The sequence below is a fragment of the Stenella coeruleoalba genome (assembly GCF_951394435.1).
Source record: "Stenella coeruleoalba genome assembly, chromosome: 3".
Taxonomy (NCBI): domain Eukaryota; kingdom Metazoa; phylum Chordata; class Mammalia; order Artiodactyla; family Delphinidae; genus Stenella; species Stenella coeruleoalba.
The window spans coordinates 155,860,221-155,887,919 of NC_137148.1; the positions used below are offsets into that span (position 1 = coordinate 155,860,221).

At 38.7% G+C, this 27,699-nt stretch overlaps 1 protein-coding gene across 2 annotated transcripts in view; it reads right to left on the reverse strand.

Moving 5' to 3' along the window:
* CNOT6 (CCR4-NOT transcription complex subunit 6) overlaps positions 1-27,284 on the reverse strand; it is a 68,425-nt gene extending 41,141 nt beyond the window's left edge. Inside the window, exons 1-2 of one of the 2 annotated variants that reach the window (XM_079917078.1) lie at positions 27,262-27,284; positions 13,350-13,463 (exon numbers count right to left, since the gene is read on the reverse strand). In XM_079917078.1, the coding sequence (XP_079773204.1) occupies positions 13,350-13,461 (112 nt within the window). In that variant the 5' untranslated portion in view covers positions 13,462-13,463; positions 27,262-27,284. Of the gene's footprint in view, positions 1-13,349; positions 13,464-25,987; positions 26,312-27,261 lie in introns of those variants that run through there. The other variant, XM_079917077.1, reaches the window with a different exon arrangement.
* Between the last annotated feature and the right edge of the window lie 415 nt (positions 27,285-27,699).

Consider the following 27,699-nt stretch of genomic DNA (forward strand, 5'->3'; position numbering starts at 1 on the left):
ATGAAGAGTAGCCCCTGCTCGCTGCAGCTAAAGAAAGCAGCGCGAAGCAACAAAGACCCAACACAGCCAAAAATAAATAAATGAAATAAATTTTTAAACAATAAAACAAAAAATAAAGCAATCAGCAATAGGAAAACGAACAACAGATAAGAACAAGTAAATCAATCAATAAAAAACAAAGGATCAGTAATTTTAAAAAGTTCATTTCAGTAATGAAAGAGATGCAAATTTAAATAAAACACTTCTACCTATGAAAATAGCAAAGAAGATTAATACCCAGTAATGACAAGGCTAAGGGGAAAAGAGATGCACTCATGCATTATGGGAAAAATACAACCATATTTTAAACCATATTTTAATCCTGTAGTAACAGCTACTAAAATTTTAAATCTGAATATTCTTTGCCCCACCACAATTCCACAATTAGAGGTTTACCTTATGAAAATGCTATTCAAGTATGCCAAGATATATACTGTTAGTAGTAGGGAAAAATTTGAAATAACATAAATGATCATTAATAGGGCATACTTAAATTTTGGATCACACATACAATGCAATTCTGCAGCCATTAAAGAGGATGCAGTAGAGCTATATACATTGATATGGAAAGTTTTTTTTTAAAAAAAGAAAGTAGGAAAAAAGCAAATTTCAAAGCATTATATTATAGTACTCCATTTTTGAAAAAAATTTGGTTTAAAAGATCAAAGGTTGGGCTTCCCTGGTGGCGCAGTGGTTGAGAGTCCGCCTGCCGATTCAGGGGACACGGGTTCGTGCCCCGGTCCGGGAAGATCCCACATGCCGCGGAGCAGCTAGGCCCGTAAGCCATGGCCGCTGAGCCTGCGCGTCCAGAGCCTGTGCTCCACAATGGGAGAGGCCACAACAGTGAGAGGCCCGTGTACCACCAAAAAAAAAAAAAAAAAAAAAAAAAGATCAAAGGTTATAGAAGCAAAAGAATGTAACATACTGTAGAGAAAGATAAATCTCTACTAGTAGAACTAGGTTATCCAAGAAATTAAGGTTCCTAATTTTCTGGTAGAGGGCAATGAACAAGGAAGACAATTTTTGAGGTTCTGATGACATCTATTTACTTCTCCATAAACTGAACATATTCATGAGCACTCAAAAATTTGCATTCAAGTTTAAGCAGTATAGTGACTTGAGAAAAGCTGGGATTATCCTGGTCTAGGTTAAGAGCCCTGTTTTGATAAGTAATTTCATTCTAAAGTGCCCAGAATCCTTTATTGCTAAATATCAGGAGACAGAAAGAATCTAATTAGTGCTCTCTGAAATGAGAGGGGTGATTAGCAAGCACTAAAGAGATCAGGTGTAATCACGGTTACCTACAGAGAGATCACTACCTCCACATTTGCAGATTCAGAAAAAAACCCGAAATCTTGACTAAAACTCTGACATCGTAGAAGAAATAAGAATTACAGTTGATCTTCATTACTCCTGGATTCTGTATTTGCAATTTGCCCACTCCTTCAAATTTATGTGTAATTCCCAAATCAATTCTTACAACGATTTCACAGTCATTCACAAATATGTGCAGAGTAGTAAAAATTGGAGTTGCTCAAGTTTCCAGCTGAGGTCCAACAAGGCAACACTCTTTCTTCTTGTTGCAGCTCTCACAATGTAAACAAGTATCTTTTTCACTATTTAGTGCCACAGTTTTTGCATTTTTGTGCTTTCTAAGTGATTCTGATGTATAAAATGGCCCTCAAGTGTAGTGCTGAATGCAAGGCTGTGTGATGTACCTTAGATAAAGCATCCTTCAGGCACAAGTTACAGGGCTGCTGGCCATGAGTTTAATTTTAATGAGTGACAATATACATTAAACAAGGTGTCTTTAAATAGAAACACACAAAACAGCTTAAGTATTGATCAGCTGACAAAAATGTTACCACCAGAGGTTCATAGGAACCTAACTCTTTATTTCCTCTGGGAGTAATGGTTCAGTATTTGCTAACTCAGGTAGTTATATAGAACATAACTACAGCGAATAATGAGAATCAACTATAATTGGAAAAGGTGGTAATTTGAATTTTTCTCCAGTCACAACTCCTGATGAAGTTCAAGACTAGGATTTCAGGCTCCTAGCAAGGGAAACTGCAACCTCACAAAAGGAAGACTCTGTTGTAAGATTTGGAAAGAAACTAGATTAAATTACACAAAGGGTGCTAAGGAAAACATCTGGCAGATTAAATATAGCAATAATGCTTAGTTTAAAAATAGCAGCGTTGACATGGGAGGAAATGAACTTAATGCACCAAGTGTTAAGTTCATATGAGTTAACAAATGGAAGTTTCGATTGATAAAGGAAAACACAATTACAAAGGTACATACACATCTGTTGAACTGTGGTGGGAAGGAATTCATGTCCTCATAGCAACAGAGAGATGCAGCTTGTTCAAATTAAACAGATCTAATAAGTAAAAGATTATACCTGAAGGTAATAAGCCTAGAACCTGAGAATGGAAAGACTAAGGCCAAATATTAGGAAGAAGACAAAAAGTGAGAGAAAGGGGAGAATGTTAGTTCAAAACAAAATGACCACCACAGTGTGATGTAGAAAAGAATGACACATTCAAAGTCAGGGGACTTACATTTTACAGTTCTGTGCTCTACCACTAAGTAGCTCTACCACTTAATAACTGCCCTTAAGAAAAGAAAATGTTTAGGGGCTTCCCTGGTGGCGCAGTGGTTGAGAGTCCGCCTGCTGATGCAGGGGACACGGGTTCGTGCTCCGGTCCGGGAGGATCCCACATGCCGTGGAGCGGCTGGGCCCGTGAGCCATGGCTGCTGAGCCTGCGTGCCCAAAGCCTGTGCTCCGCGGTGGGAGAGGCCACAGCGGTGAGAGGCCCGCGTACCACAAAAAAAAAAAAAAAAAAAAGAAAAAGAAAAGAAGATGTCTTTTTGCAAAGCTGAGTCACTAACATCTAAACTAGTTAATCTTACACTTTTCTTAAAAACATAACATTTTTTAGATGAACATGCTTATTAAATAATACAGCACCATTAAAAAAAATTCTATCACCCAGCATAACTACCATTATATCACATTCATATTGTTAATATAAAAAATAAATAGGAATCAAAATGGACTGAACTATACATGCTTCTTTAATTTGATTTAATAAAAGGAAAAATGAAAAACTAATGGAACTATATAGACCTTCAAACTTTTTTTTCTTTTTCTTTTGCTACAAAAGATTTTCTAAAATCCCTCTAAGTTTAAGAGAAGTTCTAAAACACATTAAAGGTTAGAGTCTTTATAGTTTTAACTGCATGCTTCACTTTTAAACTTGACTCCCTATAATAAAACAGAAAGAGATCATCGTTTTACATTTCTTCCCAACGAGTCATTACATTACTTCTGTCAAAATTACAAACGCATATACCATTTCACCTACAAATATATCAGCAGAAATACAAAATAACCTACAAGGTTATTCACTACAACACTGTTTGTCACAGACTGACCATCAGTACTGTACCACGGAAATAAATTACAGTAACATGTGATAGAACATTATGGAGCTAAAAACATATAGGAAAGCTATCTATATACTTATTTAGAAATCGCTCTAAAACATGTTACATTAAAAAAAAGAGCACAGTGCAGAAATATGTGTATAATATACTACCTTTTGAATTAAAAATAAGGTATGGAATAAGAATCTATGTTGTATATGCACAGAAGGATTCCAAAGGGATGCAAAAGAAATTAATAAAGCTGTACGTGAATGGCCACATGCCTGTGCATGCTAGGAGGTTTAACAGGGGGATGAGAGACTTCCACTGTATACTTTTTTATATTCTCAAATGTCCCCTCTTCCTAAGATGTGGTTAACTCTGCCTTCCTCTGACTAACATCATTAACTCAGGAGTCAGCTATTCTAAGGATGCTTTCCATGATTTCCCCTGTTTAAGACAATCTTAAAGATGATAAATGGTTCAAGCTTTCTCCCCTGTATTTATCATGGTTTGATAATTACCTTATTGTGGGAATTTCCTCCTATAGCCTGCTGGATTCCTGAAATCTTATATCCCATCAGAAGTTTCAGAATAAATGAATGAATGAGTGACATGTAAGTGATTCCAATGAGTTCATGATGGCCTCAGAGCCACCATTCAGTATCTGTTATCTCTACTTGGGTTTCCCTCCTCCCCTGTTTACCCACCCCCACTATGAACTTCCATATAGCAGACACCAGGGTTGTCCAGGGGGTGGGGGGGGGGGGCAGATGCACAAGCTGATAACATAACTAAAGCTACCTGACTCTGGAGCTACACTTCTCACATTACCAAAACAGAGCCAAATATAATATTTAATTTTTTAAAAAAATCAGAAGTATTTGATCCAGAATTTGAGAGACATGGTCTATCACTCTCCTATGGAAAAACAGTAAGAGTGAATACAGATTACTTTCATGATAAACTCAAGCTTTCAAAATGTTGGAAAATGTCACAAAGTAGAAAAGACTAATATGCAGCCTACAGCCAGGGCACCTGATTCAAAGATCATTTAATGACCAAGGAGTCCAGACCCAAGCCCCTATTTCCTGGAAGGTTCCTGGATGTGGCTCTGGTTAGTACATTCTCCTTGCCCTACACTGCTACTTCAAGAGCCTGGAACAAGTAGTTGTTCTGGAATACAGATGTATCTCAAAACCAGGTAACCAGTGTTGCGCCCATACAATGAAAAAGCAATAAGACCACCACCAAATGAGGAATCTGAGAGTTGTTTGGTATCTGCAGATTCTTTAAGCAGAATTTTCAAATCTGTGCACATCTGGATTTCAGTTTCCTATAACAAGAGAGTAATTTGTTGTTGACCAATCATCCCACTGGGGGAAAGAAAAACTAGGTAAAAATAGAAGAACCCCCCCCCGCCCCAAAATGAGCTCAAAAGCAATGGAGGACTACAGAGGCAGCAAAGATGTGAGAGACAAAGAACCTGGAGGAAAGGGAAGCAAACAGAAGTAATGAGCGAGACACATCCCACCACATTACTTCTGGAAGAATATGTTAAATCACAAGCAGTAATGAGCGAGACACATCCCACCACGTTACTTCTGGAAGAATATGTTGAATCACAAGCAGCAGAAGCAAGTAGATGAGGTGAAAGCTGGGGCTGAAAGACTGAGTTGTTGAGCACAACTTTAAGTCCTCTTACACATTTGGGAAGACAAAATGGGAACTGAAGAACCACCAAGTAATTAGACTCTGTTAACCATCAAGATTCCAGTTGGTATCTATAAATGGAATAGGGTTGACCCTGCAGTAAGTCAACTCTTACAACCACTGAACACCAGGCTTAAATGAGATGAATGAATCCCTGATTAGATTAGGGTCACCCACCCATTCCTTTCACAACTGCCTGACAAACACAGAAGCAAATTCACTCCTAAGAAAGAGAATACCATCCAGACCATCAAATTATTCTACCAATTCATATATAATTGCTAGTATTTAATAAAAATTATAAGACCAAGGGAGTGAAAAACAGAAGAAAAAGAGAAACAACAAAACAGAACCCCTAGGAGATTCAGATACTGGAGTTACCAAACACAATTTTTTTTAAAAATTGATATAGACTTATATTTTCAGCAAGATAGAGTAATATGGACTGGATTTACCCTCCCACCTAAAACAACGAAAAAACCGGACAAATATATGAAAAATTGAGTTTCAGACACTGGACACCAGGCAGCACAGGACAGTGATCGTTGATACATGGGGAACAAACAAGGTGAGCCCTTAAGACTGTTCCAGTTTACTGCTACAGTTTCCAGAAAGTAATGCAGGGAGACAGAAACCAGGTGGAGTCTGGCGATATTATGTAAGTTGAGGAGATAAAGCTGAGAGTCCAAAGATGCCAAGGTGGCTATAGTTCACAGGGCAGAGGGCCAGAAAGGAGAGACTAAACAGATAGAAAGCTCTGGAGATCTGAAGAGAATACTCCCACCCACCCACCCTAAACAGATAGAAAGCTCTGGAGATCTGAAGAGAATACTCCCACCCACCCAGCCACTTTATCACAACTGGGAGGAATTTAGTGCAATTCAGTAATGAGTGCAAAGTGTCCACAGTAAGTCTGAAAGTAGTCTGGGCCCCAGAGATTCTCCAAACTCAGCAGCCAAGGCCCCACACTGAGAAAAAAAAGCTCCAAAAATGGAAATAAAATTAAATAGGATAGGTATAAAAAGAGATGAAGGGAAAAAAAGGTCCAGATAAAAATGAGAGAAGGGAACAGAACCAGAAAGTTTCAGAAAACAATTTCCCACATTGTGAACACTCTGCAAACAAACAAAACACAGAAGAGGGAGCTCGGAAGTTAGAAAAAGTATCCTGAATCACAACTAGAAGTTCAGAAAAACTAAATTTAAATAAAAATGAACAACAGAAAAGTTTTAAGGTCAAATCCCGTAAAAGTAGTTATATATTTTTAAAAGATAGTATAAGAAAAAAGAGTGTAAGGACTAGAATAACTCCCTATAGGCAACAAAAACATAACACAAACACACTCCAAAAACTATCACCTACAATTTCAAAATGAGCTGAAAGGTATTAAGAAATGATAATGCAATAAAAGAACATAAATCAGATTTAGAAAAACTCAGTAAAGGAAAACTAAACTACAAAGAACTTAATAATGCATAACCACACAAGAGAACACTTTTAGAAAAGAGAAAAATTTTTTTAAATCACAAAGGAAAAAATAAAAAAGGATTAAAAAACCAATCACTTTCTTATATACCAGAGATAAACAAATGGAATTTGACATTAAAAACACAATACCATTAGCACCTCCCAAAATGAAATATTTAGTTATAAATCTAACAAAATATGCACATGCTCTATATGAGGAAAACTGTAAAACTCTGATGAAAGCTATCAAAGAACTAAATAAATGTAAAGATATTCCATGTTCCTGAATAGGAAGACTCAACTTTGTCAAAATGTCAGCTCTTCTCAATTTATCTATAGATTCAATGCCATCTCAACTAAATGCCCAGCAAATTATTTTGTGGATACTGACAAACTAATTCTAAAGTTTATATAGAAAGGAAAAAGATACAGAATAGCCAACACAAAATTGAAGGAGAGAACAAAATTTGGATGCTATCTGACTTCAAGACTTACCATAAAGTTACAGTAATCAAGGCTGTGGTATTGGCAAAAGAACACATAAATAGATCCATGAAACAGAGCCCAGAAATAGACCCACATAAATACAATCAACTGATCTTTGACAAAGGAGCAAAGGCAATGCCATGGAGAAAACTCATTTCAACAAATGGTGCTGAACAACCAGACATCCACAAGCCAAAAAAAACAAAAAACAAAAAACTAACCTTACACTCTTCATAAAAATTAACTCAAAATAGATCATAAAACTAAACATAAAACACAAAACCATAAAACTCCTAGAAGATAACACAAGAGAAAATCTACATGATTTGAGTTTGCAATGACTTTACAAACACCACCAAAAGCACAATCTGTGAAAGAAATAATTAGTAAACTGGACTTTATTGAAATTAATAACTTCTGCTCTATGAAAGACACTGTTACGAGAATGAGAAGACAAGTCACAGGCTGGGAGAAAACACTTGCAAAGACAGCTGATAAGGAACTGTTATCTAATTTATACAAAGAACTCTTAAAACAAGAAAACAAACAACCCAATTAAAAAATGGGCAAAAGACCTGAACAGACACTTGCCCAAAGAAGATACGTACACAGTAAATAAGCATATGAAAAGATGCTCTTAGTCATATGTCATCAGGGAAATAAAATAACGAGATACCACTACACATACCCATTAGAATGGGCAAAATCCAGAATAACAATGTCAAATGCTGGAGAGGATGTACAGCAATAGGAACTCTCATTCATTGCTAGTGGAAATGCAAAACGATACAGCCATTTTGGAAGACAGTTTGGCAGGGTTTTTTTTTTTTTACAAAATTAAACATATTCTCACCATATGATCCAGCAATCGTGCTCCTTGGCATTTACCCAGGAGTTGAAAACTTACATACACACAAAAACCTGCATGTGGACATTTATAGCGGCTTTATTCATAATTGCTGAAACTTGGAAGTAACCAAGATATCCTTCAGTAGGTGAATGGATAAACTGCGATACATCTAGACAATGGAATATTACTTAGCACTAAAAAGAAATGAACTATCAAGCCATGAAAAGACATGGAGGAACTTAAACTCACATTACTAAGTCAAAGAACCCAATCTAAAAAGTCTACATACTGTTTGATTCCAAGGATGTGGCATTCTGGAAAAGGCAAAACTATGGAGACAGTAAAAAGATCAGTGGTTGCCAGGGGTTCAGGGGGAGCAAAGTAGGAAAGAACAGGCAGAGCACAGAGGATTTTCAGGGCAGTGAAACTATTCTGTATGATATGACAATGGTGGATACGTGTCATTATACATTTGTCTAAACCCCAAAATGTACAACACCAAGAGCGAATCCTAATGTAAACTATGAACTTTGGGTGATAATGACGTGTCAATGTAGGTTCATGGATTGTAACAGATGCACCACTCTGGTGGGGGATGTTGACAGTGGAGGGGTCATGCACTGTACTTTATATCAAAGGTGCCTGTAAACCGAAAACTGCTCTAAAAAATAGTCTAGTAAAAAAAAAAAAAATTAAAAATCAGCAGTTGCGAGGGGCTGAAAGTGGGGGGAGGGTCTACCTACAATGGAGCAGGGGAAGTTTTCTGGGGGGAATGAAACCATTCTATATTGTAATTGTGATGGTGGTTACACGACTGTCTGTCTGTACTTGTACAAGAATGGTACAACAGTAAGGGACTGAACTTACTGTACTTTTAAAAAATTTTTTTATTTTTTTTTAATTTTTTTGCGGTACGCAGGCCTCTCACCGCTGTGGCCTCCCCCATCGCGGAGCACAGGCTCCGGATGCGCAGGCCCAGCGGCCATGGCTCACGGGATCCTCCCGGACCAGGGCACGAACCCACATCCCCTGCATCGGCAGGCGGACTCTCAACCACTGCGCCACCAGGGAAGCCCTGTACTTTATTTTTAAAAGTGATTCTGAGACAAATATGGAAATACTCAAATTCAGAGAATAAATCTCTCTGAAAGAAAAATTAAAGCAAGGGATCAGAACAAATACTAAAATTATAATCCAAGGAAACTTTCCTGAAATTAAAAGAGAAAAAATTGAAACTACACACTGAAAGAGTATATTATACCTGAGAATATCAAGGCAGAACAACCTATACCAAAATATATTCAAGTAAAATTACTTATTTTAAGGGGAAAAAATCCTTTGGGCAAATCACTAATAATGAAAAAAAAATCACACTGTCATCAAGCCTACAGCAAAACTGGGGTAACATATTTAAGACACTTAAGGAAAGAATTCACATTCCCTTAATCCCAAGGAATTTCATTAAACCAAACTGACTCTCAAATATAAAACTCTCAAATGAGTTTCTTGCAAGTTGTTATCAACTTGCAAGAAACTCAGAATATTGTTCCCATGAGCCCTTTCTAAGGAAACATCTACAGAACAAGCTTCCAGAAAACCAAAATGATTAGGAAACAAATGAACTGGTAGGAGGTACTGAATATATAGTTACTTGCAAAACTAATTCTAAATGGGAGGGTTTATGCAAGTTAAATGGGAAAGCTGATAGTATGTAATGGCTACATACTATGACAATGTAGATTAAGTACAGCTATTTAATTGGGCAGGTGGATAAAAACTCATATTACTGGCGGTATTTTTAGTTCTGTTATTGTAAGATTATTGTGTAATATGGGATAAAGCAATTAAGTAATTATGGGATACTCAAACTCCAGCATCCCATGACCCTGAGAACTGGGACTCTCAGTATGAAAGAAGATATAGATGTAATTATAAAAAAGGTTAATTAAAACTCCTGTTATTCTGAATTTGAGTCAAAAATAGTATATTTTCTTAAGATATTTTAATTTTAAATATACAAATATATTTTATAGCTTTAAAGATATTTTATCATAAAAGTACGTATATATTTTTTATCACATCTTTCATCATAAATGTATATAACCACATACATATATGTCAAATTTCCTAGCACTGTCCAGTGAAAAGACCTACAATGACCAACCCAGTAGCAATGAGCACTCCTAGCAATAGATATTATGGTCTTGAAATAGCATTTCCAAGTAAAACAACCAATTCTTCCTTGGGAAAAAATGACATACTTCATGTTTGAGGCAGGAAATACAAGATGAGGCAAGAAAATCTTGCCATTTAATCTTTCCAGATAGCAAGGAAACTACCAAAGACAACTAAGGTTACATCAAAGAACCCAGAAGTCATTTAATGAATCTCTCCCATTTGCCAACAGCAGGACAATTTTAAGCAACAAAGTAAGAGTAATCATGACAACTCATGGCGTATGTTTGAAACCAAAATATACTAGTTAATAATGATACTTTAAAAATCTAATTGGTCACCCTCAAAGGACAATAGTTTATCCTGAAAACTAGTAAATAAAAGGAAAGAAATAAGCATTCTTTTCTGCCTTTCCTATACAAATTGTACCTTGAGTAATCAATTAGTAAATGAGGGAGTAAATCAACTATACTCCAATATAAAATAAAAATTAAATTTTAAAAAAATGAAGGAAATTATCTCTTTACAGATGCAGCTCACGTAATTAAAAAAAAGACAGAATACCGCTATTTTGCAACCCTCAAAGAATTAATGGCTCTAGGCACTGCACTGAACATCAGTAGGAAAGAAGGCCTTTTTACCTTATCTGCCTCCTGAAGTAAAAGGACAATACCACATACACAACACAACCTTCAGTCCTGTCAAGGGTCTTAAATTCTGAGTCTGATCAAGCCTCTGCATCCTGCTGCCCATATGGATGAGAAATATGTTGAAATGCATGTAGCAAAATATAGACTGTGGGGTAACAACAGGTCAAACTGCTCAGGTTCAACAGATAAGTTGTAAAGAAAAGGATGGAGGGGGAACATGTAAATTAAGACACATCAAATAAAAAAGGGGAGGACTAAACTAAAATGCTTAGGTGTACATAACTTGGTGTTAAAACTATAAGGAAACAAGTGATTACTATAAAAGTCAGGGTAACAGTTACTTTTGGGGAGCAGGGAAGGGCTTATGATTGGCTGTGGTGTGGAAGGGGTTCTGGGATAAGTGAAAAACTTCTAATTCTTGACCTGTGTATTATAAGGCTTCTGGCCTTATAATAATTCACTAATATATCTGTGTGGTTTTCTTGAGGATTTTTTTTTTTTTTTGACTGCAGCACGCAGCTCTTTGGGGGGTGGGGTGGGGGAATCTTCGTTCCCCAACCAGGGACTGAACCCGGGCCCTCGGCAGTGAGAGCTCAGAGTCCTAATCACTGGACAGCCACGGAATTCCCGGTTTTCTTTATCTCTGTTTCATTTTACAATAAACAAGGTTTTCTTTAAAAAGTAAATGATTAATAGTCATTTGGCTTATCTGGTTACCTCCAAATGGCACAAGGATCTAACCACCCATCTCCCTAGAACCAGAAGAGTATATTAGATTACTGCAGGTCCAGGATTCAATGACCTCAAATCCCTGGAACTTTATATCACAGATCTTAAGGAACTGATGCTAGAGCATATTCATGAAATAACTGTCTTAGCATGAAATGAACTCAGCCTTGAAAATTTCTACACACAGGAGTTTATGTATTAGGGATTGACTAAGACAATAAAGTGACCTTCCTGATAGTGGCTTTAATTATAAGGTCTTGTTCCACAGACCTATTCAATCAATAGTTTATCCTCCATGATACTTGGTAAAGATAAGACTTTGTTAAGAATGTTACTTTAGAGGAATCTCTCCTCTTCCTTCCTATCTTGTACACAGATTTCTTCCCAAAGTTTAGAGTAAGCAGAGAACAGTGACTCAAAATTGCCAAGGAGTTCCCAACATGAGGTAGAGGGAGGAGAGAGTGAAGAATCCCCTTAACCTCAGACATACAATCTCACTGACCCAAGTGAGCACTTCCTAGATTACCTAAACTTTCTAGAAGCAAAGGACTTGTAATTCAAAAACTGCTAATACAGACTGAAAAAAAAGAAAAATATAGTTAAATACCAATGCGGCAGAAATTAAAAGGGGAAGTTGGAGTGGTGACTGCCTGTGCTTCAAAGGCTCCCCTGACATAGAAAATCAAATTTGACAGGAGAGGCAAAAGAAGAGAGAAATTTCACTCTCCATCACACCATACCAGCTCTCCAAAAATCGAAGAGGGAGAAAAGGAGAGACCCATGTGGGCACCGACCTCTACTATGGCTGCAGAGGAGGGTGTTTAGGTTTACTCAATAGATTAATCAGAACTTTTAAGCTGACAAGGGAGAAATACTATCATCATTACTTCCTTTTTGCTTTCTGTATAGCACCCTTCTGCTTAGACTTGGCAGTTATATTTTGTCTATTAGTTATTTACACTGGTTTATTCCCTTCTTCTCACTCCCTAATATGCCATAAGCTTCAGAATGAAAGAGGATATGTTTTTTTCATCTATATATTTTCCATATGCCTAGTATAGCACCTGGCAAAATGTTTTACAAATAGCATATACTCAGTATGTTTGCTGCATTAATTAAAAAAGAAAAATCAAGGGCAGTCAGGTGAAAGAAGAGAAAACTTGATCTGTATTATTTCAGAAGGCAAAACCAAGACAAACTAGAAGGAAAGTATGGGGAGGCCAACATGAACACAAACTTTCTTTAGCACTGGTTGCTTTGAGAAGTAATAATGTCCCTTTGCCACTTTTGAAGACTGAATTAAAGGCAGAAGGGAACTTTGAGAGCTGTTCCAATCGCTTTTAAGATTTTGTTTCTGAATAAGGCTGTCCCCAGAGACTAAGACTAAAAAGCAAATGAAGAAAATAAGGAGAAACAAATCTATCCCAGAACCTATAATAGAACCGGCATTTCCCACTTCATTGGAAACCTGTAATTTGATAATGTAAAAGCTCTATCCTACTTTATTAGAGAATTAAGTATCAGAACAAACCTTTGTACACTAGGCATTTCACATGTGTTATTTTCATTCCATCCTTGATATTATTATCCCCATTTTATAAAAGGACACTGATAGTGAGAGAATAAGCAATGAATGGGTTTTGAACTTTGACACAAACCATGTTCTTTCTACTGAAACTTCCAGCTTCTAAGATAAATTAGCACTGGTAAAACATAACATTGCTTTCCTTGTGTATTAGCATTAGAAAACAATTTTCTACCATATCTTAACTTCCATGCCATAAATTTTTGCTTGCATGTCTTACCACTTATTTCAAGCTCCACCCAATGTGATTTCTTTCCATTTGCTGCTTCCTCAGAGGACATAATTGTGTACATCCTCCGAGGGTCAGGGGGCTCATATTTTTCTTTGGGCATGCCTGTTGAATTAAGAAAAGAAACCAATCAATACCCAGAAGAATCAAATAACTGAAAATAACATCTTTTTTAAAAGTAGACACCCATATTATATCTCTAAACACAATTTCCCACTAAAAGGAACTAGGAGCTCCTTGGAGAAATGGAGGATTTCACGTCTGAGATAGGAAAAATACAAACAAGCCTGGACACTAAGAAAGATGCTGTGGCTGTGAAGGACACAGGAGCCAGCTTGAAGAGGTCCCACTGGCCACAGACATGACAATCTGAACATCAAAAGAAAGACTACATTTCAAACTGCATGAATCCAAAACTTTAACAGGAGAAAAAAAAAAATGCAGTCACCCGAAAATTGGAAAATAAAGGGAAAGAATCAAGCATTTATCCTGCATTTCTGGCAGAAACTAGATGAGGAAATGTTCTTAACAAATTCTAGCTAATAAATGTAAAAAGAGTTACATAATTAGAAAAAACACTATTTCACAATCTCTAATGAAAAAATGGATGACCATCAACGGTTAATAGAAGTATTAGGTGAAAAAAATCCAATGAAAAAATTTTAAATAGATAGCTCAGGCTGTAAGACCTCAACCCAAGGATCGATCTCAGTATTAGGACAACTAGACTTACATGCCAACACTATGTATGCCCTTGCCCCTTCGTGCAAAAAATTAAAAGTAAAATTGAACCTGAATCAAATCAGCCTCTCTAGATCTAGTACCAGTTTACACTAAGTAAGGGAGACAGAGGAACATGTTAAAAATAACACGAGGCACAACAATGTGAATATACTTAACACTACTGAACTGTACACTTAAAATGATTATTAAGATAGTAAATTTTGTTATAATTTTACCATGATTAAAAAATTTTTTCTTAATTTTAAAATAATGCCACAAGAATACAGCCAGCCAGACACAGACCATGGAAAGTTCAATATGACAGAAGACCCAGTTTCTTCAACAAATGAATGATATGAAAAAGGAGTAGTAAGAGGAAGTTGATATTAAATGACTTAAGAGGCACAACAATCAAATGAAATGTATAGACCTTGTTTGGCTCTGATCTGACCAAATCAAGTGTAAAAAACATTTTTGAGAATTGGACAAATTTGAAGAAGAACTAAACCTAAGTTGATATTGGGACTATTGTTCATTTTGCTTGTGGTTATTTTTTAAATTCTTATTCTTATAGAAACATTCTGAAATATTCAGGTGAAATGAAATCTCACTTCCTTGCATATTCTCCCAAACGCCTTGCTCCAGTCTCACTTCACCTTATGTGTTTGGATAAGCCATAATCTGCTTTAACCAAGTCTCTACCTACTCTGGATACCTACACAGCTAAATAAAGCTGGAGAAAAACCTACCATCATGTGAATTTAAAGTAAGCCAGTCAGCAATCACTTACGTCAAATGGACTTACTGTTGAACGGGTTCGATGTTTTAGTTTTACAAGAAGAAAAGTTATGGAGATGGATGGTGGTGAAGGCTGCACGACATTATGAATGCATTTAATACCACTGAATGCTACACTTAAAAATGGTTAAGATGGTAAATTTTATGTTATGTATATTTTCTACAGTAAAAAAAATGGAAAAAAGTTAAAGCAACTTTCATTATGCTATGCTGCTCCTCTAATGATGAGAAGTAGAGCTATCTTTCAAACATAGAAATGGTTTTGACCATGTAGTCAAAACACAGGAGATAAGTAATCCTGAAAAGCTTTTTGAAGAAAGTAAAAATATAAATGGTGAGACTAATCATCTGTATAAGAAACAGCACGTTTTTGTTTTGTCAAATACTGTTAATAAAACTGTTCTCCTACACGTTAATTTCTCCAAAACAGAAATACAGTGCCTGAAGTTTTTAGACTAATACAAAAAATACCTAACAGAGAAAGCTATACAGTCAAGAACTGTTCCTGTTCCATCTAGAGGACAATATGGTGAAGCAAGTGCCCATTCTGAATCATATGAATATACCAGTAATAACAAAATGCTGTGTAAGGTTACCAGAGCTTGATGACAACATCCCTTAAGATTCCTTAAGATCACCCAAATGCCACTATTCTGACTAGATTTTACTTACGACCGTGTGATCTTCACTGGCTTTTCCAAACAGAATTTAATAATGGTAAGCTGCTCTCTCCAGCTGAGGTTAGTATTTTCAGTTACTATTAATTATTAATCATTTGACTTCTTAGTGAAAGTTCAGAAGTCTGATTTACCTCTCTCATGTGAGCTTATTTAGTGTGAATCAATGTCCGGAGTTTGATCACACTTCAGAGAATAAATACAAGTATTACTGAACTGAAATCTGAAATCCAAGCCCTAGACCTGGGGTCATTCCATCAAAGAGTCATGATTTCTGCCTAAGCGGCCAACCATGCCCTTTCTTGGTTTTCATGACATATGATGTGTTGCCTTAAAATTTAAGAGACAGCTCATTACTTGAAAGCAGTGAGGAGATCTTCTTTATTTTCCAAATCCCTGACAGTGCAGATTAGGAAGTGGGGGGAAAAAAGAATATGATAGAATAAAAGAAACGGCAGCAAATTAGACAATCAAGCCCTTCTGAGGAGCCTATCTGCCCAGTGAGCAACCCCACCCATTTTTCTTGGAGTCCAACCGAACATAGTATTGGAAACTAGGTAGAGAAAAGGATATAAGAATACAAACAATTTAGGATTTTTCCCAAGGCTTGAAATCAACAAGCAGATCTTACTCTCTAAAAAATACAGTATGCCACTGCAGATTACTACCTAAAAAGAATAAAATGTTTCCAAAAGAGGCTTGAAAACTGTCAAGTAGAATTAAAAGACTTTTAAAAAATAGGTAGGCCAGAGTCAGCAGGTATACAGCCCCTGACTATTCAATCTCTAATTCCTCCAGTCCAGTGCCAAACATCACTACTGATCCTGGCAGCATAAAATCTGTCCCTGATCTAGATCTCAGAGAAACAGTTTTTCAGTATCTTAGAATAATTATTTACCTTAAAGAAATACAGGACATTATTTACCAGCAGAGAAAGATATGCTTTCATTATTAAACATTTTATGAAATGGCTTAAAAAATACACAGGGGAGGGGGGTAAGAGGGAAGACGCAGGGGGGCGCAGGGCGGGGGAGAGACCATAAGTGCAAGTCAGCCACCATTTGAGGCAGCTTTTAAACTAAGAAAATTGGTACTAAAGAGAAAGATTTAAGTCTTTATCCTTTCAGTGGGTACTGTAAATAGTCATCAAATAGCCCCAGGTGAAAACGTGTCCTATTTTACAAAAGAATAAATGAAGAATTAAAGAATTAATAAAAAAACAAAAACAACATCATTTCATAATTCCTAATGAGCCTTTTTAAAACAGGATTTATAAACTGGGTTAAAACCATTAGATGAATCATTGGCACTGGCATAATGCTAAGGTAACACCACCACCCAGATTGTTTTTTAATTATAGGGTAGAAAATGTTCGAGAGAGGAATAAACTGTTACCCCCTTCATCAATCTTCCCAACACTAATGGAGGCAGAACCAGATACTGTGGGTCTTTGGATCTGACAGAATATGAAATACACACCAACAATGTTTATGTTGATTAAGAGCTAGAGGAACTAGCCAGATGACACCAAAGAAGCAACTGGAATGCAGGGCTTTCTGCAGGGTAAATGGTCTGCTACCTTTAACAAGCTGGTGTCAGGACTATTCTAGACTTAAAGAGAATTAAGGGATATATAGAATGAGATGCAATGAATGGTCCCTATATAGGATCCACAAATCTGCAACAAAGGACATTCTGCGGACTGTTCGAGAAACATTTAATACCTAGTTCATATTTTGAAATATTAATGAATTATTATGAGATCATGTTATTTTGGCAATGTACAAAAATGCATTTCTTGTTAAAAGGCACTCTGAAGTTAAACAATTTATTTTAAATTGTATTGGCCAGGTTTTTTTCCAAGGGAAATGAGGCTGAGTTATAGCCAATCTTAACTGACAAGATAAAATACTAAATTCCTCTTTTCCTTTCCTTGCTTGTTACATTTTCTCCTCCATTCTTGGTGCTTTACTTCTTTTACATATACAAAGGAGAAAAAAAGGAAAAGGCGCAGAGGAAAGGAAGGGAGGGGAGAAGGAAGAAATAAACTCATGTGCAGAAAAATCCTTTTATTTGATGATCAGGAGCCTCACAAAGCTACAAGTTATGGAATATATGAAAAGGTAGTGCCACTAGCCTTGTTGCCAATTTACTTCTTCCTATCCAAATTTTCACTACGTCTTATCCAATTTTTCACTAAATCCCACTGATTTTTACCTCTTCAGGACTTCTAAACCTGTCTTCTCCATTTTCACAGCTACTGAAGTTAATTTACACCCTCATTTCTCAGCTACAACTTTTAAACAACCTTCTCTATACTTTCCTGATAGATGCCTGCTCATGTCACTCTCCTGCTTAAAAATCTAAGATGGCCTTTTCTGCCTACCTAGCTAAAGTCCTTTACAATCTGGATTTAGGCCAACTATTTTCTCACTCATCTTCAGCCACTGACACACAAGTTACCCTATAAAGTCTTAAATTAATCAAAGCAAACCTACTTCTAAGGCATAGTCTTTCAATAACACATGCTAATCCCTTCACCAAAGGAAACCTTCACCCTAAACTCCTACTCACCCGCTTCACGGCAACTCAGGTTAGATGTCAGAGTCCCTGTAAGCCCTTCCCAACAAAGGCACAAATTCACTACTCTTTCCTCTGCACACCATACATTTACTACAGCATCTATCACCCCAGTTTGTATCTCCCAGTGTCTTGTGTAAGACCTAGCATGTTGTACTAATAAACTGGTCTAAACATTCCTTCATGACTCAAAATCAGGTTTTCAAAGAAAAATCCAAAAAAACCAATTCAGTACATCCAAACCATGCTTCCTTAAGGGAGCTTTCTTTACAGAATCATTCATTCAACCAATATATACTAAGCACCTTCTGCCTCTATGTGCCAAGCACTCTGCCAGGTTCTGGGAATAAAGAATAAATAGGAAATACGTACATGATCTTGGATCTTAATCTACTGGGGGGTGCAAACAAAAATCTTACGACGATGTAATCACACTACAACCCTTTTTACAAACATCACTCTAATTTAGGACTTCTTCCCTACCCCTCATAAACACAGGAGTTTATCATTCCCAGCTTTGAGCTATCCTGAACCTTGAAGATATTTCTAATGTTATATTCTTTAATCCCACCTTAATTTTTTTTGACATGTCTCATTCACCTACTCTAATATAGGGTCTTTGCACTTACATTTTAAATATTTTTATATTTTCAGAGCCTGGCAAATAGTGTTTGGTGAATACTTATAAGAATTAAGGGGATAAGCTGGGACAGTAAAAAAAGCAAACACTGTGTAAGAGATAAGTATGCTAACAGAAGCAGTGCTCATGTTACCAGGAGTAAGAAAAACTAACATAGGCCTCTAATCTTGAAGGCAAAATCTAGAGAAACCAGACAGAAAGGACCTAAGTGACCAAAGGCTGAGAATATTCGCTCTAGGATAGGCTGGGATATGAAGCAAAGGGACAAACTTAAAGGTAAAACTGTATAAACATAATCTTAGTGACATGCTATGGCAAAATAAGAGCAAACCTCAAACAGGTGGGGGTAATGGCAAAACTGTGTTGGAGTGCCTATCTGCCATACTCTAAACTAGGCACATAACAGCTAACATGTTTTGAGCACTCTCCAACTGGCAGGCCCTTCACATGCATTATCTCATTTAACCCTCAGGACTCCTATGAGTAAATACTATTGTATTATTCTCCATACATAAAGAAAGAACGGTCCAGAAAATAAGTCATTTACCTGAGATCACAGAGATCCTACTGGCACAACTGTGATTTTAACCCAAGTCTGATCCAAAAGTCTATGCTTTCAACCACTATGCAATAATTTACTGGTAATTATCTCGATTTAATTCTCATAGCGATCCATGCAGCAGACACTATCCTCATTTTATTTTAGATGAGGAAACTGAGACTCTGAGTTTAAATAACTTGCCCAAGGTTGCACACACTTAGTAAGTAGTAGAGCTAGGATTTGAACCTGGGACAATCTAGCTGCAAAGCTGTACTCCAATGCCTCACACAAGTCTAGAATTCTGTCACTGATGAAACCAAGATCTTGTGTTCATTCTCCAAATATTATATTGCTAAGACCATGAGCCCCTGAGTTTCCTTCTCAGATGTATCACCTTTCCAAACTACTCTTTACCTGTATTCTCTACTCCCAAACTCTGCCTAATACTTAACACAACAGACCTCAAATGCTATCATCTCAGGACCCTTATACTCAAGTACCTCAAAGACCTTTCAATTGTGTGGGTTATATCTATCAACATTTACCATACTAGAAATTAGAAATAAGGAATTTTAAAATATGTATTACTCATTAAATATAATAAAACCTATCACATGTTAACATTTTTATGAAAAGTAACTACTTTCAAGAACAAAGTAGGGCTTCCCTGGTGGCGCAGTGGTTGAGAGTCCACCTGCCGATGCAGGGGAGACGGGTTCGTGCCCCGGTCCGGGAAGATCCCACATGCCGCGGAGCAGCTGGGCCCATGAGCCATGGCTGCTGAGCCTGCGCGTCCGGAGCCTGTGCTCCGCAACGGGAGAGGCCACAACAGTGAGAGGCCCATGTACCGCAAAAAAAAAAAAAAAAAAAAAAGTAAAATTTTGTGAGAAGAGTGACACTGTCTTACATTTTTGCAAATCTTTAAGGTCTGACATGCTAGAAGACAGCTGGATTCACCTATCTGCTCTGAATTCAACTGATCAGATATTACATATCATTTTGTCATTCTCTGGAAAACTCCACTGTATACTCATAAGAGTATGAAAAAGGCAAATAATCTTAGTAATATTTCTAAGAACTTAAGGTTTCTGTAGCCACCTCCTCCTGCCTCCCAAAATCTCAATTCCTTAAATCCTTTTCTCAAGTAGAATAAGAATAAATTTAAGTCCATATTGGTTTAACTAAAATTTCCAATCAGTAAGACCTCTGCGAAAAAAAATTTTAAAATTATGATAAAATATTCCTCCAAAACAGAGTCAAACAGCAGATGTAGTAGTTAGTCTAAGCTCTAAAAGAAGACCGGCATACCCATCTGCATCCGCAGTGCCCAGCCAATAACCAACAGCCCATAAGAGTTTACTAGACTGCTGTTAAAATGCAATTCTAATCATGTGCCCGTGCCTAATAACACAAGTGAATATAAAATACAGTCAGAGAGAAGCCTGAGTGTACTGCAACACCACAGGAAACTACCAATTTTGAAGGTCAAAAATGGTCAAATACTAGCAATTTCATTCAACTCAATAAATTAACTCAAAATAGAACTATAAAGATACACCAAGTATAGGTCATCCACAAATTTCAATTTAAAACACAAACACTTCTTAGCTTAAAATTTTTAATTTCTATATTTTAAGTCAAATATAAAGTATGGAACAAAAGAACATATTAGGACAATTTAGATTTATGATCTAGCCAGCAAAGCTGAGGGCCTACTAACATTAAGTCAAACCATGATTTGTGTGATGAAACATCACCGAGATCAAAAAGGAAAGGAGAGGGAGCCATCAATATTAAATCTGTTCTCTTAGTATGAGACAAGCAACAGCCGTCTAGTTTACACCTTCAGCAATGATGGCTACCAACAGAAATCTTTTCATTTCTTTCTTATCTTTTGCCAGTTACCATAATCTATTTGCTCCTCCCACTCTTACAATCACAGTATTCTAGCTACCCTTATCTAGTTGGAATTTTGGCCTTTTGAGGCATTCAACATTTATTCTAGCTGCTAATTCACGTATACAATCATTTTGGGAAGTTCTAATATAGTAGCAATGAGTTTTGACCCACTAGTCTTTTTTTCCCCTAAAAACTGAGAAAGAAAATTATTCATGAAATGCTGACCTTATAAATCATCAAGAAGCCTTTAACAACTCTAGAATATTTCTCTCACAGGGCTTAAATGAACTCTCTGACCCCAGTTTCTTGGCCCCGCCTCCTTCATCCAGCCTTCACATTTTTACTGTGTCTCCTGAAAAAGTATGTCACACACACAATTTCCCCACCCCTATCCACCTAAACTCTCAATGAATCCCTATTATATACAGACGAAAGTCTCAACACTTTAAGAAAAAGCCTAAGACTATTCAGACTGTTTCTGGTCACTCCTCCTGTCCCTTTCATCTTTGCATCCTATGTTTCACAGCCCAAGTTGTACGTAACTTGACTTTGCACATGTTCTTTCTTCTCACTAAAAGGTCCTACTCAGTCTAACAAACCTCTATTCAACCTTCAAAGCTCAGCCCAAAGACCTCTGAGATGACCCCCTCAAGCTTCCCAAGCAGAATTAGTTGCTCCTTCTTTAGCATGCCCCAAATGCTTTGTGTATTTCTCATTACTATATAACTTGATGAGCACTTTATTGGTTTATCTGTTTTTCTCTCCATACCATTATAAACCCATTTAGAATAAAAGAGCATAAGCCCTATTAGAGGAGCAAGTCTATTATGGTGCCTGACACATGGGTGTTTCCAGTATTTTTGGAACTGAGTTTTAGCCCTATTTTAAAATGCTGTGTTCAAGTACAATCAGTTCTGCTGTATCACTTATTCTGAAAATAATCTGTTCCAACGTAACCGATATATTAGAAAATTTGAGCTTAACACAAAATTCCCATTTGCTTATGTGTGATTTTTTCTGTGAAAAAAACTAGACGAAGGTAGAAACCTGCCCCCAGCTGAACTGAGCTGCATAGAAATACACAAAATACACACACCTTAAAACACCTACCAGCTACATCAGCTCACTGTGTGTGTGTGCACAAGAGCTGAGCCACACCCACCCACCTCTGGTGTTACTGTAACATTCCATTCGATTTCAGGTAACTCTCCTTCCACCACTGTACAGTAACTCACAAGCAGCAACCTTTCTGATGCCCATTAACACAAGCAAACCAGGTCTTTTTCAAGGTAAAGTGACACATTTATTGTAGTATTTATGTATACCATAACCATTTAACATGTGTAAAACTATGCTACCATTTTTACCAGGTTCCTTTTTTTTTTTTTTTGCCGTACGCGGGCCTCTCACTGTTGTGGCCTCTCCCATTTCGGAGCACAGGCTCTGGACGCGCAGGCTCAGTGGCCACGGCTCACCGGCCTAGCCGCTCCGCGGCATGTGGGATCTTCCCGGACCAGGGCACGAACCCATGTTCCCTGCATCGGCAGGCGGACTCTCAGCCACTGTGCCACCAGGGAAGCCCACCAGGTTCCTTTTTATTAAAATAAGTCACTGACAAAGTTTTGAGTGTTGTGCTTTAGTTCCACTTTTCCCAAAAGGCCTGTAGTTTTTACTGCACAATTTTCCATATCATGGTGATTTTTAGGAACTCACATGTTGCTTTACAGCAGAACTGACTATATAAATTAACAGCTGTATGAGGAGTTCTTAGGTTTTAAGAAATTTTCAATATTTCAATTCCAATAATATACAGGAGAAAAAACTCTGCCCTCTCCCCAATTTCACAAAATGTTTACAGTCCATATCCTCACAGACCATTAGGACAGCCATAACCGTTAAGCTTGGTGGCTCTCATTTCTGGTGAGCAGAGAGTTGATTTTTCCAGCTTAAGCTCTACAGTCTGCCTAAGCCTAACTCAGAAGACAAGTTCTGAATGCCTGAACTTTCACATGTACCATTATATGGGTTTCATTTTTTTTATTGCTCTTAACTTTTTTCCAAAACATTTTGATTTTAAATTACCCTGTATTATAGAGCAATTGAACCGAGCCCTCAAGCCCACTATAAAATGGATCAGACACAAAAGACCCTATATCCAAGTTTAAAATAGATTCAGAGTCACTAACTCCACAGTATCTCAAATGTGACTTTTTTATATGTATGGCTCCACTTAATTCTCCACACTGATGCCCAAATGATCTCTAAATCACCTTGTTCCCCTATGAAAAATATTTTGGCTCACTCCTTTGCTACAGAATAAAGATATAAACCTCACTTTTAGCTTAGTAAGTATGGTTCTTCAAAATCTAGGATGGACACACCTTTGCAGGCTCATCTCCAGTCTCTCCCTGTTTCAGTAACACATCGATATTGGCCTTACCCCAACACTTGGCACCTCAGTGCACCCACAGTTCCTTTTGTCTGAAATGACCCCATCTCTCCAGTTTGACAAACACCTATTCCGTGCTATTTTCTGTAAACTGCTCCCACACATTCTACAAATTTCATCGTTCTCTACTGTTCTCCCCACAGCACTCTGTACACCTACTAAGACTACAACAAGAAGACAGCAAATGAGTGTTATTCACTTTTTAATTCCCAGGGTCTAACATTATGTCCAGCATATACTATTCCTTGCACATAACTTACCAAGAAAATAAAAATGGATGAGGGAGAGGTAAAGCCCAGAGAAGGGTAAGATTAAGGCAGTCTAAATGAGTCCCCATCTTACATGCAAATAAACACTTTAAAAGCAGTTTCCCAACCAGTATACCTTCCATATGGGAAAGTTACAAGTGTGCTGAAGACGGCCCTCACCTCTCATGGCCCAAAGGCTACAGCTGTGAGCAGCCTTGACCATTTATTCCAGGATGCCTTACATATATTATCCCTTTCTGTTGCACTATGATATGAAAAAGGTTTATGCTTTAAATATAAAAAAGGCTAATATGAACGTGGTGGAATGCCTACACATTAACCAAAATAAATGTATTATTTATGAACCATAAGTACAGAAGCAAATGCCTTTATTTGTAGCCAGGACCAAATTCTGTAACCAACTCATATCTGTTCAAGAGTCTGAAAAGTTTTACTTTGCCACCAAGGTTTAAGAAACCTGAAAATACCTACAAATCAAACAGGCATTCAAAAGAACTTCCTCATCTACGTTACCAATGATCAAGACACTTCTGAAACTATGCAAAATATTCTGAGTCTCACAGGAAACTTTGTCTTTTGTCACATCCTCGTTTTTTGACCATTTCATTAAGTATCTTATTCACCTACTGAGAACTGACCAGACTCAACTACCTCAAATAACTTCCAGCCATTAAAACGCACTCCGCCCTCCCAAAAAAACTAATCTCCATCAAGTACCTCACTCCCCTGTGCTCTCCCATTTACACAAAACCTGGTCCTTTCCCTCTTAACTGTAATATCTTGGGCAAGTCACTTTAACCTTTCTAGGCCTGTTTCCTCAACAGCAGCTATTCAAATATTTTGTTTAAAGCAAGTTGACTGGACTAGATCACTGGTCTAAAAATATTAAGCAATTTTTATTCTACAAGTCATCACATTCTAAAGACTGCGATAATTGCTCTGATAGCAATTATAAAACAAGTCTTCAAAACCTTTTGATCAATGGACACAGCTCCTAAAGCCTACAAAACTGTTTTGGGATGATAAATTCTAGTGCACTATGAAAAACACAAAGTGCTATTATATGCCATTTTATTTTTCACTTGTTCATATTCACTCTCTTCCTCTCCAAAATTAAAACCCCCAGACACAAAGAGGCAAGATTCCACACTACCACTAATGGGGCAATCCACCTGGAAAACAGGTAAGTATGGGAACTCATGTTAAAGGAGATTATTTAAACGTCAGCTTAACACAATAACAAATCCAAAAAGGAAAAGCAAGATGACCATTCACAATGTTGTCATTTGCAGTAACAGTTCAAGAAGAGGTTACAGGTGTTCATTAGCAGGCTCTTAGGGGAAGCTGTAGGAGAAAAAGTCAAAAAAAAAATTTCCAAAGAAAATAATGATTGGTGTTTAGAAAAAAAGAAAAGAGATACGATTCAGGTTATTACACAAAACTTAAAGTAATTAGAACTATCTCTGAGTCCTCAGCAATATCATAAATCTCTTCATCTGGTGCTAAGGGTTTCTTTAACCATGTCATTCCCATCCCCCCACCCCCCCAAAAATTTGTGTTAAACTGAATTTTAAATACATTTGGGGGAGGGGGTAAACAGTTGGTTTCCCGCTTTGCGGTAACTGCGAAGTTCCACACTCCACTCCGCGCAATCCCACACCGCCAACTTCTCCAAAGTTGCCACCCATCCCAGCCAAGAGTCCCGGACACCAACTCCCCTCCTCCGGGTGACCAGAGCCAGGGTCGACAGCCAGGGCATCCCCCAACCCTGGCGCCCCCTGCGCGGCCCCGCCCCCGCCGTCAAACAACACCCCCCAGCCCCGGACTCGGCGCGGGGGCGCGGTCCGGGGACCAACTGGATGGCGACAGCCGCGCGTCTAGGGACCCCCAACAGCCACCATCTCCTCCAGTCTTCGGGCCCGCTGCACGCAAAACTCAAGGTGTTCTTGCTCGAGTCCCCCGCGCTACGGTCCCGGGGACACGACCGAGAGGGGCCCGTGGGCAGCAGTGTGGGGAGCAGCGCCCAGCCGGGCCTCGGACTGGTCTCGCTCACCTCTTGGGGTGCGCCGCCTTCCTCCGCCGCTGCCGCTGCCTCCTCCCTGTGAGTGCAGCGGGGTCTGACCTGTGGAACCACCATACCAGTCCCGCCCGCTGCTGCAGCGCCGCCGTCGCCGCTCCTCTGCCGCCTCAGCCGCCGCTCTTTGTTCTCCCTCCGAGATCCACCGCGTCAGCCGCCCTCTTCAGCCGCCTCGATGGGCCGCCACTACGGCCTCCCGGCCTCTCGGCCTCCGGCCTCACCCTCCTCACTGCACCCACCGCTGCCTTCCCCTTCGCGCAGCCGACGCCGCCGCCACCGACGCCGCCGCCTCCTCCTCCTCTGCGCCCCCCTCGTTTTCATTGAAAGCAAACAAGCATCATGGCGGCGGCCGCCGTCCCACCCCTTCCCCCTCCCCCCACCCACCCCAAGCCTGCGAGCGCCGCGACCGACGCTGCCGCTCCAACATCCCGGCCGCCCATTGGCCGCCGCCGCCGGGCGCGACCATTCAGCATCCGGGGAGGTCGCTCTCCGCTCGTCCCTCTCTTCCCCCACCCCCGCGATGGGGAGCAGTGAGCCGGCCGGGCGCGCTCCAGGGTCAGACCTCCTTCTCCTCTTCCCGCTCTCCTCGCTCGTTTCCTGCCTTGTTGCTTCTACTTTCTCATCTTCTTAACGCTCCTACGCTTTTCAACTAGCTCTTTTTTTTTCCTTTCTTTCTCTTTTTTTTTTTGTCTCACGCTGTTCATTTTTGTTCCTCTCTTCCCTCAATTTCCTTGATCTTCCTCCCTTTCGTGTCGCTTATTACATGGAAACAGGGACAAGCTCTCAGACTTTTGACCCTTAGCCAGTATCTTGAGCTGCCTAAAGACAAGACATGCAGTCGTGAACAGTGGCTTGATTCATCCTGCCTCAGATATGAAGAAAAAACTAATTAATGGCACGTTTCGGTCCATTAATGGTCATTCAGTCCAGTAAATTCAGGGACAATTCTGGTGGGATCCTAGCCCGGAGTAACTGTCCGCAGCTGTGTTCAAAGAGCAAGATGTTCTATTCAGGTGGAGATTGAAAATGAGCAGAGAAAGGATTGATGATGCTTGCATGAGTGCACATTAGTTGACTGGTGGTCAAGGCCCTGTGCTGGGACCAAGGCAAAGAGATGAATCAGGCCCCGGCCTGCCCTCAGTAAGCTCACAGCCTAGGGACAAGAGAAACACTCAACAGACTGTTAAAACTCATTAGAGGTGCATGAGGACAGGCATGGCCTGAGGAAAAAGGAATAGCTGTCCACTCACCTACATGGCAAACTAGGATGGGCTCCTGGCTCTTTCCTGGAAAATCAACTCTGAAGAAATGAGAGTGAAACGGGTTCCAGGAACTAACAATAGCAAGAAAATGAGACACCCTCTCTTGCTATACTGGGCTAGAGGATATGGGAAATGGTTGGCTGCTTTTGGGGCAGAGGAGGGCTAGAAGGGCAAGGAAAAGATTGAGACCGTAGGACTCCTGGGCACAGAAGCTTTTCAAACGGTTGCTAATCAGGGAAGGGAGGGGTTGCAGAGACAAGGGAGGAGCAGCCAAGAAATAATAGTGCAGCCTTGGGGCAGGGTCCTGGTACTACCTCAAGGGATACACATAACTATCTTTGAACTCTTTACAGAACTAAAACCCCCAACAAATAGAAGATGTCAGCATTATCATTCCAGAGAAGACCACTTGAGGCCAGATTAAAG